General features: G+C 46.1%; 1 protein-coding gene across 5 annotated transcripts in view; it reads right to left on the reverse strand.

Moving 5' to 3' along the window:
- The window catches only part of Aptx (aprataxin), a 17539-nt gene that overhangs the window by 1975 nt on the left and 1797 nt on the right, over positions 1-13767 (reverse strand). For 4 of the 5 annotated variants that reach the window (XM_013351810.2, XM_005361993.3, XM_013351811.2 and 1 more), the window contains 6 exons: positions 9997-10133; positions 7869-7915; positions 7380-7679; positions 5909-5968; positions 3418-3644; positions 430-533 (listed from right to left, as the gene is read on the reverse strand). In XM_013351810.2, the coding sequence (XP_013207264.1) occupies positions 430-533; positions 3418-3644; positions 5909-5968; positions 7380-7679; positions 7869-7915; positions 9997-10129 (871 nt within the window). In that variant the 5' untranslated portion in view covers positions 10130-10133. The remainder of the gene's footprint in view (positions 1-429; positions 534-3417; positions 3645-5908; positions 5969-7379; positions 7680-7868; positions 7916-9996; positions 10134-13767) is intronic. The other variant, XM_013351812.2, reaches the window with a different exon arrangement.

Here is a 13767-nt window from a genome sequence, read left to right on the forward strand (position 1 = left end):
GCAAACAGCAAGGCCTGGCTGCACACAGCTTCCCAGCCAAGAGGCTAGCCCAGCTCACTAGCTCCAGATGCTGTCCTGCGGCAAACAGCAAGGCCAGGCTGCACACAGCCTCCCAGCCAAGAGGATAAGCCAGCTCACTAGCTCCGGACACTTGGCACACCAGGCAGCCATTAACCCCTCTACTGTCAAAAGGAAACACTTTGGACCCCAACACACAGCTAACTGCATCCCTCCAGGATGCTCACAGCCAAGCAGCAATTCTGTTACAATGAAGCATCCGTGTTCATTTTAGGAGTGCCTATTTTATAGAGATCACTAAATGTATGTGGGTCATCTGAGGTCAGGTTGTGACTTAGAGAAACACTGAGTCAGGTAGTAAAACATCTAAGAAAATGAAATGAATTGTTTTTTTAAAAAAATACTATTTACCTTGTGATTCCAGAAAATATTCTGTATTGAAGGAATTCCAATGTTTTTTGTTTTTAAGGCAAGGAGAATCGAAATCCTGGCTGATCACATGAAGGTGTACATGGCTAGTTAGAAGTTGAAAAACAAAAAAGAACTGGGTATTAAAAACTGCGGTTTAATCAAAATGACACCACAGTAAGTGCAGGTACATAAAGTTCTGATGCTGTGTCATTACATGTGACACAGCCTTTCATTTACTTGGGAATAGTTAATGTGCTTGGGAGATAACACACAGCCCAAAGTGCTTGTCTGTCTGCTGATGGGCTCTTTTCCTGCTTCAGGGTCATGGAACACTCCTTTTTGTCTGTCTTAGCCTCCAGTCTGAGCTTGGTCTCGAAACCTTTGATGGGTTCTGGCTGTTTGTAGGCCATGTGTCTTTCCTTTTTGTTTTTTTGAGGCTGGGTTTCTCGGAGGTTTGGGCTGGCCCTGAACTCACCACATGGCCAGGCTAGTCTTCAATTCCTGATCCTTTTGCTTCTGCCTCCTGAGTGCTGGCCTTAGGTGTGAGGCCCATGCCTGGCAGGGAGCTCTCTTTCAGTTTGGCTGTGTCGTGATTCCTGTGGTGTCCTCGTCATGTCAGAGGTGCATGGTGTTGAGGTGACCTGTGACGTTAACCTTGGTCATTTTGTTGAGGTGTTGCCTGCCAAGTTTCTTCACTCAGACTTAGTTTTTCCTTTTTAACTGATGACTATATTGGGGGTAATATTTTTAAGAGTATTACTATCCTGCTGCTCAAATTTAGACTCACCATTTTATTATCTATTGGTAGATTTTATTTTTATTTTTCATTGATTTGTTTGAGACAGGCCTCACTGTGTATCCAGGTCAACCTGGAGCTTGCTATTTTGCTCAAGCTGACCTTGAACTCAGAGTTGTCATCCTGCCTCAGTTTCCCTAGTGCTGGGATCACTAATTTGATGAACCGCACTGAGCTCTATTGGGGGCACTTGCCTGCAATGCGATTACTCAGCTCCTTTCCCAGGGCTGGTTTGATGCCTCCCACCAACTGTATGAAGTGGACTGCTCTGTGTGGGAGCTGTGTCTCCTTCCCCCTTGTTTCAGGTGTAGGCTCATAGATATCTGTAAATTCTAATCCACTGCTTCAGTTTTGTTTTGTTTCGTTTTTGTTTTTTGAGACAGGGTTCCTGTCCTGGAACTAGCTCTTGTAGACCAGGCTGGCCTCGAACTCCCAGAGATCCGCCTGCCTCTGCCTCCCGAGTGCTGGGATTAAAGGCGTGAGCCACCACCGCCCGGCTCCACTGCTTCAGTTTTTAAACCTATGTTTATTTACTTATTTTTTTTTGAGGCATAAATTATTCCATCTTGAGTCACTGAAAGCTCCTTTAGGTTGGCTTCTTTGTCATTCCATACCCCTCACAGTTTTTAAGGTTGACTTTGCTTTCTGTTCCTGCAAGGCACCATAGGCTCATCATCTCCAGAGAGGTCTAGATGCCAGGTGTTTTTTGTTTTGTTTCGTTTTGTTTTCCCCGAGACAGATTTCTCTTTGTAACAGTCCTGTCCTGGAACTCACTCTGTAGACCTCAAACTCACAGAGATCCTCCTGCCTCTGCCTTCCCAGTGCTGGGATTAAAGGCGTGCGCCACCACACCTAGAGGTACCAGGTTTCTCTACTGAGAGAAGTGGTTGACTTTAGAGCATCTTTACTTCTACATACTTCTGCATCAGGAAATAGCACACAAATCCTAAGCCTCTCCCCACCTCTGACTTTGTATTCACATCTGCAGGTGGGAAATGGTAATTCCTGCTGGTTCTCCTCCGGACTTGACCCTGCTTAGCTTCCGGGTCATGCTGGTAACCATCCTCCTGGTCCATCTCCACAAGCAACACACATCTTGTTTTCCTAACTTCCTCTTTTGTGTCTTCTTTCTCTACCAGTGAGAAACTGGATGTCCCTCATTATGAACACAGTCCTAGCATATGGTAATGTAGCTATAGCTTGCTACCCATCCCCTGTGCAAAGACACTTAGTACAGTATAGTACAGTGTTAGTGATCTCCAGGGTAAGTTTCAAGACAGCCAGGGCTACAGAAAAACCCTGTCTCAAAAAACAAAACAAAACAAACAAAAAAAACAACAAAAAAAACTGTCTCAAAATAATAAACAAAATAAAAACTTTAAAAATATAAATTTTAGCCGGGCGGTGGTGGCGCACGCCTTTAATCCCAGCACTCGGGAGGCAGAGGCAGGTGATCTCTGTGAGTTCGAGACCAGCCTGGTCTACAAGAGCTAGTTCCAGGATAGGCTCCAAAGCCACAGAGAAACCCTGTCTTGAAAAACCAAAATATATGTGTGTGTGTGTGTGTGTGTGTGTGTGTGTGTGTGTGTGTGTGTGTACACACATAAATTTTATGTTGTTTATTTTAGTGTAGTTTTTTAAAAGCTGGGACTGAAGTTATACCCCAGAGGTGCAGCCCATTCATTATCTTGTTGCCTGGACCAAATAAGCTAAAGGAATAATCCTACATGCACTCTGTGTGGAAAACAATAATTCTACCCCAAATCCTTCTGCAACAAAGAGCAGACTCCACTTTCCCTCACTTTATTTGAAACTGTGCACACCCTAAGCTTGTATTTACAGATGTCTGTGATGTTCTGTTTCCTTTAGAGCCATGGTCCTTAGTCATTTAGGAGTTAGATAAACTCCAAGAATTCTAGCAAGCCACTGACAATAAGTGCCCATCTACAAGTAGTGAAGCTACTTCATCCAGTCTGCATGTTAAGAGGCTACATTTTGAGAAATAAAAACTTCAAAGGACTAAATTACAAGCACAAGCACGAACTTGGGCTGCTCACAGGCAAGTCAGGCAGGTGCAAGATTCGCCCATCTACTTGGAAACATCCCAATTTGGGCCTTGAAATTACCGGACTCTCAAGTCCATGCTAATCACCAGACCCAAACCAGAGAGCACCACATCACCCAAGGCTTACCTCATGCTGGGAATGGCGTGGTAACCCAATCGGAAGCTCAGTTTGCTGGATCCAGCAAAATCTGCAATCACCTTTTCCCCCACGGTGTGCATGTGTTTGAGAAGTTCAAGGTGTTCGCTGGTCACGGCCTTCAGACTGGAAATGGAGGCCCACGGTAAGACCAGCCAATGGTGACGGGCCTTGGGATATTTGTCCTTAATCACCACCACCAGATCATCTTTGTAGACCTAGCAGAAGGCATACAGGAAGGGAAGAGATGTCAGCTGAGGACCTCTGTGCACGCACAGTCCACCTACTGACAAAATCTTGTGTAAAGAGTTTTAGGAAGCGAGAGCAGACACTGATAGCGTCACATAACTACACTGTGCAGAATCTAGGGTTCCAACCCAAATCACACAGACTCCAGAGCCTGTGTTTTCAAACACCACACTAGGTAGGATACGGAGAAGATACACAGTACAATAGAGTTCTCAAGGGCTCCATGTTAAATCACAAGGAGAGTTCAACCGCAGCCTCTCTAACACAGATCTGAATACATGTGTGTAGATTTCAAGGAGCCCTAACTGAAGCGAGCCTCGAAGGCTCCTCCAAGGATGACGGCTGGCTTCTGACACGAAGACGGCTGTCACTACAGTCACCACACCTTATCTGACCTTATGCTTGGGTCAGTACCACTTTTTTGAACATTTATTACTTATTTGGAAACATCATAGAGGACAATTTAAGGAGTTGGTTCTCTCCTTCTACCATGTCGGGTTCAAGACCCGAACTCACTTTAGGGATCCGCCTTGGCAGCAAGCACCCTCCCCAACTAAGCCAGCCTGCTGGTACAGTTTCTCTGAATAGCAGACAATATCTGAAGAAGTGAGCTTCTCTACAAGGACCTCCAGGTACCACTTTTAAAACTTTTATAAAACCACTTTATTTTTACAAACTCACATAAAAACCATCTCGCAGCTAGATTAAGACAGCCACTCAAACACTCGCCTATCACCAAATACATCTTGGTGAGCTTTTCTACAGTTAGAACAGCCACTCTAAAGTTGCGGAGCTTCACTTAGGGCTTAACAACTTACAATTTTATGTACTCATCTGCCACACAAAAAAGGGGGGGGGAGAAAAAACTATGGCAGAGTTCAAACTAGAAAAACAGTTCATGTGCTCTTTCATGGTTCCTATGTCCATCAACAGATGAGTGGATAATGAGCATACACTATATATACAGAATGGAGACTTATTAGGAAATCAGAGGCTGGGTATGGAGGCATACCAGCACTCAAGAGGCAGAGGCAGACAAATCCCTGAGTTTCAGGACACCCAGGGCTATATAAGAGACCCTGTGTCACTAAAAGGAGGGAAAAGGGAGGAGGGAGGGAGGGAGGGAGGGAGGGAGGGAGGGAGGCTAGAGAGATGACTCAGTGGTTAAGAGCACTGGCGGCTTTGTTTGTCATAGCCAGAACCTGGAAACAACCTAAATGCCCCTAGACCAAAGAATAGATAAGGAAAATGTGGTACATTTACACAATGGAGTACTACACAACAGAAAAAAATAATAACAGCTTGAATTTTGCAAATGGATGGAGCTAGAAAAATTATTGAGTGAGTTAACCCAGACCCAGAAAGACAATTATCACATGTACTCACTCATAGGTGGTTTTTAAACATAAAGCAAAGAAAGCCAGCCTACAAACCACAATCCCAGAGAACTTAGACAACAATGCGGACACTAAGAGAGACTTACATAGATCTAATCTACATGGAAAGTAGAAAGTAGAAAAAGGCAAGATCTCCTGCGTAAATTGGGAGCATGGGGACCTTGGGAGGATTGAAGGGGGAGGGGAGAGGCACGAAGGGGAGCAGAGAAAAATGTAGAGCTCAATAAATATCAATAAAAAAAGAGCACTGGCTACTCTTCCAGAGGATCCAGGTTTGATTCCCAGCATCTATATGATGGTTCACAATCATCTGTAACTGCAATACCAGGGGATCCACCTTCTTCTGGCCTCCTCATGCACCAGGCACATACAAGGTACATAGACATACATGCAGGCAAAACGCCCTACATATTAAAACAATAAAATTTTTTCAAAAAGAAAACGAAAAATGAAATCACAAAATCTACAGGAAAATGGATGGACTTAGAAAGTATATTAAGCAAGGTAACCCAAAATCAGGAAGAAAAAAACCCACGTTCTCCTTCGTGTGTGGCTCCTAGCCTATAGAGTATGCATGAGTATGCAGAAGCAGCTCTAAGTGTGAGTATGGAAAGGAGCTCAAGAAAGGGTAGTATGAAGTTCTATGAAGGACATACCGCAAACAAAAGGACACGGGTCTAGTGACTACTCTAGGACCGATGTGGAAGCCTTGTTCTCACAGAAAAGTTCAGTGATCAGAATCCAGAATCCTTTGGTTTCATTTATTTACAAAAAATTCTGTAGAATGGTCATGTACAAGATCCACAGACACTTAAATTATACAATTTTATTCTGACCTGCATTTTAGGATCCTTCATAGAAATCTTCAAGCCTTGACTCCAGTAGCCCACTGATTCCTAAATAAGACAGACAATGCAAATATAAATGCCAGTGATTAAATGTAGATACTGCTGCATGAGAGCAGAGTCCAAAGAAAACACGGAAGGAATGTTAGTTTTTGAGAATCAAACTTCCTTTACCTCAGTCTATTGCCCTTTAGGACCACAAGCCTCCCTGTTGTCTTCAGCACGGGAGGAAGAAGGGGGCCTATGAGGAACTCTGTCCTCTGTGCAAAGATTGCTGTCCTGAATAAGAGCAGCTGCGATTACCTAAACAAGACCTTCACAAGACTGGGCCAAATAACATTCCCTTGTTGGGGGGTAGGGAGGACTCCTGAGAAGAGGGCTCCTAAGGCTCCTCCCCTCCCAGAGGATACACAAGCAGCTCACACTGCTGGAGAGGGAGACTGCTCTTTGATGGGGTGGCCACCCATAAGCTGCCCATGCTCCTCTAAGTACCACAATTAAAACTCACTAGTTCAGCAAGTTAGACGTGCGTGGTCTGTCATTAGTGCCCTATCGGGGTGAACAGGCGTTTGTTCACACCTCCCCAGGAAAAGCTCCACACAGCCAAAACTGCCCTCACACACTGCAGCTGCAGCCCAGCCAAACTTCCGTTCTGACATCAACACGTGAACTGCCTGTCTATGAAGTGCTGCAGTGTTAGCCAACAGGTCCATAAGCAAATGACCCATTTTAGTGTTCAGCATTAACCACACTATTATGGGAAGTGAAGGAAACCCTGAATGAATGTGTAACAAGTGCAACAAGTCCTGATGAATGTGTGTTGTTGACATGACCAGCGATGACAAGGACCTCAGTGCCTAGACCCAAGGAAATGGCAAAGCCTTCCCACGGTGTAAGCACCAGTGTTCACAAATGGCTGACAGGGGATGCAGACACTATCAAGCACAGCTTCCTCCTCCCAGACGGTTACAGCCCGAGACTACGCCCTTCTGAGGCCTCCTAACCCTGCCTCCTTGTTCAGCTATGTACGATAACCCCAGCTCCTCAATGCAGATGTACAGAGTAATCACGCCGAGTTTCTGGGCTGCTGCTGATGGTACGTCTCCACTAGAAAGAACAGCCCACCCAATCCCAGCTTTTCTGTACGTGTGTCTGTCCTTTCTTCATTCTTGTTGCACCAGTTAGGTCAATCCCAAGGCCACGCAGAATGCGACACAATGCCATTGCTGACTGCACCGTCTTCCTTCAAGTGGTTTGCCCAGGAATTTAATAGGAAAGCATATAAAGGACATTCACCAAGGGATTTTCAGGCCACAAACAAGTGACTCTTTCATCACGGTTAACAACCCTCATTATGACTAATACCACCTCACCCGTGTCCGAGCTTTATAGTGTACAAAACAATTAAGCAGTCATTATATTCATTCATCTCCACATCACCTATCAATCACACCATTCTCACCTCTCTGGTGGCTCCATCCTTGCTCTTCTTAGAAGGCACAGCGCACTGGCTGGGGCTGCTCTCGGGTGCTTGCCCTGTCCCGGACTTACTTTCCTGAGCGGCATCCATCTCTTCACCATCACAGTCTGACCTCTTTCTCTTCTTTTGTGTTTCTAGGTCAGGACTCTTTGCTACTTCCTCAAACTCTACAATATATGGATAAAGCTCATTCACCATGTGGAGAACCTGGCCAGGCTGCAGCTTCATCTCTTGGTCCTTCCCAATGATGACGGAGTCAATGCTGCTGGGATTGACCCCCACCTGTGGACACAACCATCATGTAAGAATAAGAGCGACAATGCCATCCGTGCTAAAGCGGCTGCTGGATTAACACTTCCTGTCCTGTCAGCTGCCTGCAGTGCCCTCCATCACTAGCTGACACAGTCTAAAGTAACAGCATAAGAAGACCATCAAGTAATAAATGGGCATCCAAGCCACAGACACACATACCTGCTTTACTCTGACATATCCCTTGTTACATTCTGCTTTCAACTGGACTGAAAGACATAAGAAAACATTAAGCACAGATGCAACCAAAACCAGGTACTCTGTTTTCCCTGAAAGAACTAAAAGCCCAAAGATGCAGGCAGTCCAAAGATGAGCCTGATCTGCATGTGCCTGGGCCTACAATTTCTAACAGCTTCAAACGCTTCCATAAAATGTCCTTCAGTGAGCTGGGCATGGTGGCACATGCCTGTAACCCCAGACTTGAGAAGTAGAGTCAAGATCAGGAGTTCAAGACCAGCCTTGGCTGCATAGCCAGTGTGTGTGGTTAGTCTGAAATATGTAAAAAATATCCTAAACCCCACTTCTCACCCACAAAAATAATTTCTATCAGTGCATGTACTCCCTTAGCTACTGCTAAAAACCTTGGGGGGGGGGGATGGAGAAATGGCTCATTGGCTAAGAGTATTTTTGCTGTTGTATTTCCAGAGAAGTGAGTTTGGTTCCCACCACCCACACTAGACAGTTCATTACTACCTTTGACCCCAGTTCTAGGGGAATCTGATGCCTCTGGCCTCCACAAGGAACTGTACTTAAATACACCCACACAGCGACACACATATAATTTTAAAAAATAATAATAATAAATCTTAAAAGCAAACAAATGCTTAATATCTTTCCCTTTTTAGGTTGGTTGGGGTGGGACACACCTTTAAATCCCAGCACTTGAGAGGCAGAAACTTATGGCTCTCTGAGTTCAAGGCCAATCTGGTCCATACAGTGAGTTCCAGGACAACCAGGACTACATAGTGAGACCCTGTCTCACAAAAATAAATATAAAAAACTTGGAATCAGCAGCTCTGACAGAACCCTAGCCAGCTCAGGACCACAGACTCTGCCAACAGGAGGAAAGCTCCTATTTCATGGTTAGATAAGACTGCTACCACCAGGAAGAAAAAAATCTATCAAGAGTCGTGTCTGAAGCTAAGTAAACGGCTTGCCTGAAGCGAGCCTCAGGGGTAGGGAACATTACTGCCAAGTGACTTCAACAGAGAAAGAGGTAAAAGATATGTCTGTTCTTGGAAAACAGAAGCTCAAGCTGGCCTGAAGGAATGGAAAGAATGTTCTAGAAAGAGCACTGCAGGGCTGGACAGTATGTGAGAGAAGAGAACTTCAAGCACTCATGTTCAGATAAGTCGAAAGAGCATGTGGGGTGGAGACAGGGAACAGAAGAGGCCCCACAGCTGCTCAGTAGTGGGGACGGGCAGAGAGCTGGTGAGCCCCACCCCCTACACTTGCTGCTGGGAGGGGGAACAGACAGGAGCAGCAGCAGTTGGTATCCTGGACCTACTCAGCTCCACACTCCAGCACACTTGGACGAACTCATACAGCAAAGTCCACACTCACTGCTGCAGACTCCAAGTCCAGAACCTTAGGGTTATGGGGACACACTTCAGGCAAGGGTGAGCATGCCCACGGTTTGCAGGCAAGTGTGTGCGTGCGTGCGTGCGTGCGTGTGTGTGTGTGTACACGCAGCTTTCCCCTTAAAACATATGACAGACAAGCTGTATGGCACAGTTATACAGATCTAGCCTCTGGGGAAGGGACTATGTAAAGGCTGGCACCAGCCCCATCCAGCTTGGAGAGCCCAGAATCTGTCTTGCTGCTCAATGCATAACCCCTGGGCAAAGCAGTGTCCAAGACTCAACCTGCCACTTCAAGGTAGCAGGATGGCAGCCACCTGTTCCCATCCCTTACCTGAACCTGCCTTAAGTGTTACTGCATCGTGAAGGCAAAATCCAGGTTGAACCAGCCCTAGTGTTAGCTAAAAGAACACGATTTATGAGCCTTGTGTTGGGAATATAATAGGTTTTCCAGCAAGGGCCAGGCGGTGGTAGTACCCGCCTTTAATCCTAGCACTTGGGAGGCAAAGGCAAGCAGTTCAAGACCAGCCTGGTCTACACAGCAAATTCCAGGACAAGCTCCAAAGCTACAGAAAAACCCTGTCTCAAAAAAAAAAAAAAAAAGAAAGAAATAGGTTTTCCCGCAAGAACAGCAGGAAATGTGTATCGCTGGTTATCATTATCCCCCATAACTAAACAGTCATCTCCACATTCCAAGACCAGTTAGTTACCTTGCTGTCGGGAACATTTCTTATCTGTGATCTTGGTCTCTGGGCTTCGACCAATCACAACTGCTTCCAAATGGGGAAGTCTGATTCGCTGATGCCGGCTGTCCTGTCTCACCAACCAGCACACCCGCATCATGGCTCTGAAAACAAAAGAGGATCATGGGAGAACAAGTCACCCAGGACATGCCCTCCTCACCACATACATGACTGTGAGGATGCTCCCTGAAGCAGGTGACTTCCCCTTCCTGGTCCCCACTTCCTCACCTGTAAAGCTATGATAATGACAGGACTCGGAGGCTGCTGAGCATTAATGAGATAATACAGGTAAATATTTACCTGTACTAATCACGCTACGCATTCAAATGTGTGTTACACATTTGTTGATGCCCTGTGCTAGGCATTAGGTTACATGCAGAGGGTCCCTGAGAACTGAGTAACCCGCGGAGCTTCGAGCAGGGCTTATAAGCAGACAATTCATACGCTGGTTACTGTGATACAATACAAGCACTGTGAGAGTGGAACCAAACATGACATAGCCCGGTGACAGGACTAAGGAGGCAAAGGCAGGCAGACCTCCATAAGGTCTAGGGCAACCTTGTGTACTTAACAAGGTCCAGAATGGCTAAGGCTACATGAGACTATTTCAGATAAAAGGGGGGGGTCCTAATTTGGAAGACACATTAGACAAAGAATTTACAAGAAGATACTATTTAGAAATGGAGGTGATGAAACCGGAGAGATGGTTCAAAAGTCTACAGCACAGACTGCCCTTGGACAGTCACCAATCTGTTTCTTTGTGCCTAAATTGGGCAGCTTCAACTGCCTGTAATCCCAGCTCTAGGGGATCTGACCCCTGCGGCCTCTGTGGGCACCTAGGTCACATGTACCACCCCCAGCCCCACAAATACTCACATAATTAAAAACAATAAATCTTGTTTCTCTTGAAAAAGAGATAGAGAAGGAACAACTTCATATTGGTTCCCTTGGCTATTGGTTGGTTGGGGGGGTAGTGAGTTTTGGGTTTTGTTTTTTTTGTTTTGTTTTGTTTTTTTGGATTTTTTGTATGTTTGCTTGTTTGGAGTGGGGCTGTCTTTTGTGAGAGGTGAAGGATATGTATTGGAGACCAAACCCAGGACCCTGCCCTTGCTAAACAGGCAGTCTACCACTCAGCTAAATCCCCAGTCCTGAATTTTACATCGGAGAACAATCTCTGACACAGCTTGTGGAAGATCCAAGAGTTAAGCTGAGTATACAAATTGGAAGCTCAGGAGAATGGAAGAACTGAATGTATTTGACAGGCATCAGCATGTCACAGAAGTCAAAGCAAAAAAAAAAAAAAAAAAAGGATGAGGTGACCCAGGAAGGCAGAAGAGAGAATCAGGGCAAAGCTAGGAGTGAGTTTCAAGATGTCTCCCCAGCCTGAAGAGTGTGGTTCCCAACCTGATGCTGTGACCCTTTAATATAGTTCCTCATGCTATGGTGACCCCAACCATACAATTATTTTTGCTGCTACTTCATAACTATAACTTTGCTACTGTTATGAATTGTAATGTAAATATCTGACATGTGACCCCTGTGGAAGGGCCCTTCGACCCCCAAAGGGTCATGACCCACAGGTTGAGAACCGCCGCTCCAGGACCTTCTCAATGCTCAAGTTTCTAACACTTCAGGGAAATCTTGCCTCCTCCCCAAGCAGCTCACAGGCCTTTTACTCAAGTGCTGTATTCAGAAACAAAGAACAAATAAATCATATTCTCAAAAATAAGAATATTGTTACCGCCGGGCGGTGGTGGCACACGCCTTTAATCCCAGCACTTGGGAGGCAGAGGCAGGCGGATCTCTGTGAGTTCGAGACCAGCCTGGTCTACAGAGCTAGTTCCAGGATAGGCTCCAAAGCCACAGAGAAACCCTGTCTCGAAAAACAAAAAAAAAACAAAAAAAAAAAAAGAATATTGTTACCATCTGCAAAGACAAGACAGTACAAGGCAGAATGAGCTAGAGGTACAAGCTCCCAGGAATTGATTAGGTGAGCATAGGCAGGCCAGGAGGCTTAAAGTCCTCTGTCAGTGAGGAACGGTTCTGAAACCACCCAGTCAGAGAAGGCCAGAAGCCAAGGGGACTGAGTCGTCAGGAAGAACCAGGAGAGGCGTCTCACGTTAAAGAGTACAAGTGACAGCACAGATTCCCACAAGGGGAGGCATTCTGGGCTGTACCAGAGATGCCGCCTCAACAGTGGGCAAAATTAATGCAAGAACAGCAGGATGAGAATCTGAGCTCCAACAGAATCAGCTGGAGACAACTGCCAACGTTCACACTCCAGAGGCAGAGGAAACAGCAGAAGTCCAAGAACACCTGGCAGCAGCTATGTGTAGGCAGGAGGGTGCAGAAAGCTAGGCTAAGAGACTGATCCAGAAACCACTATTACAACAGAGGCCAGAAAGTCCAAAAGACAGTTCAACAGGTCTCTGAGAGGAGTCAATATGCATATAAAGTCAGCTGTTCATCTAAGATCCTAAACCTGAGCCGAGCTCTGACAGTACTACAGGCAGGTCCCGTTCACAATGCTATGTTCCATGGGGCATCTGTTTGTACCTGCTACGATCTGATAGGTGGACAGGTAATGGACAGAGAAGTGAAGCATGTCCTCACTAGGCATTGAGAAACAGGTCACGTGATTGACTACTCCCTCGGCCAAAGAAGCCAACAGACACCACAGCTTCTGAGAGGCTCCAGCAGAAGCTAGGAACATGACGAGACAATGGAAACAGCCCTCCTTTCCGCCACAAACACGTACACATTTTATCCCTGAAGTTCTTACATGGTCATGTCCCGACACACCACCCCCTGGGGAGCCGAGGCGGTGACTGCTCGATGCAGCACAGCAAACCTTAAACAGCAGGCTGGCCCAGCTTACAGGAGTGAATGACTTTAGAATACAGGGAACATGGCCAGGTGGTGAGGGCACACACCTTTAATTCCAGCATTCAGGGAGGCAGAGGCAGGTGGATCTCTGTGAGTTTGAGGCCAGTCTAATCTACAGAGGAAATTCCAGGGCAGCCAGAGATACACAAAGAAACCCTGTGTCCAAAAAAAAAACAATAATGACAACAAAAAAAAGGGCCTTCAGAAATAACCTACTGCAGCACAGCTTCTGAGTAAGTTATTCTAAACAGGATTTCTGGGGTTGACTTCTCCTCCTCTCCTTCCTAAAATCCCCAATCTTTGTCAGATGTCAGGTCCCATCTCCTCCCTGAGGCCGATGGAGCCATCGTCCTTCTTGTACATCTTACTCCACACAGTACAACTACTGTCACAGTTCTGAAGTTCTGATGGCCTTGGGGACAGACTCCCCACTGCCTCCCCTTTAAGAAACAAGGAAGAAAGGTCGCTGGAGACCCCTGCTGTGAGCGGCTGGTCTTATGACCTAGGATCCCAGGTGCTCAGCATAACTTAGGAGCTACGAGTGGCAGGCCCTGTGCTAACTGTCCCATCTACACTGTCTCGCTTCCACTCTATGGATGAAGATGAAGGTTCAGACAAGCAAGTGCCATGTCCAGTAACAAAGACACTGTGTGCCAGAGATAGAATTTGAACTCCTTCCAAAGAATAGCTTCTTAACCACCAATGATATTGTTTGGGGCTCACTCAATCAATCAAGATTATTTTATGCCAGCCGGGCAGTGGTGGCGCACGCCTTTAGTCCCAGCACTCGGGAGGCAGAGGCAGGCGGATCTCTGTGGGTTCGAGGCCAGCCTGGGCTACAAGAGCTAGTTC

Source organism: Microtus ochrogaster, linkage group LG5 (genome assembly GCF_000317375.1).
Source record: "Microtus ochrogaster isolate Prairie Vole_2 linkage group LG5, MicOch1.0, whole genome shotgun sequence".
NCBI classification, from domain to species: Eukaryota; Metazoa; Chordata; class Mammalia; order Rodentia; family Cricetidae; genus Microtus; species Microtus ochrogaster.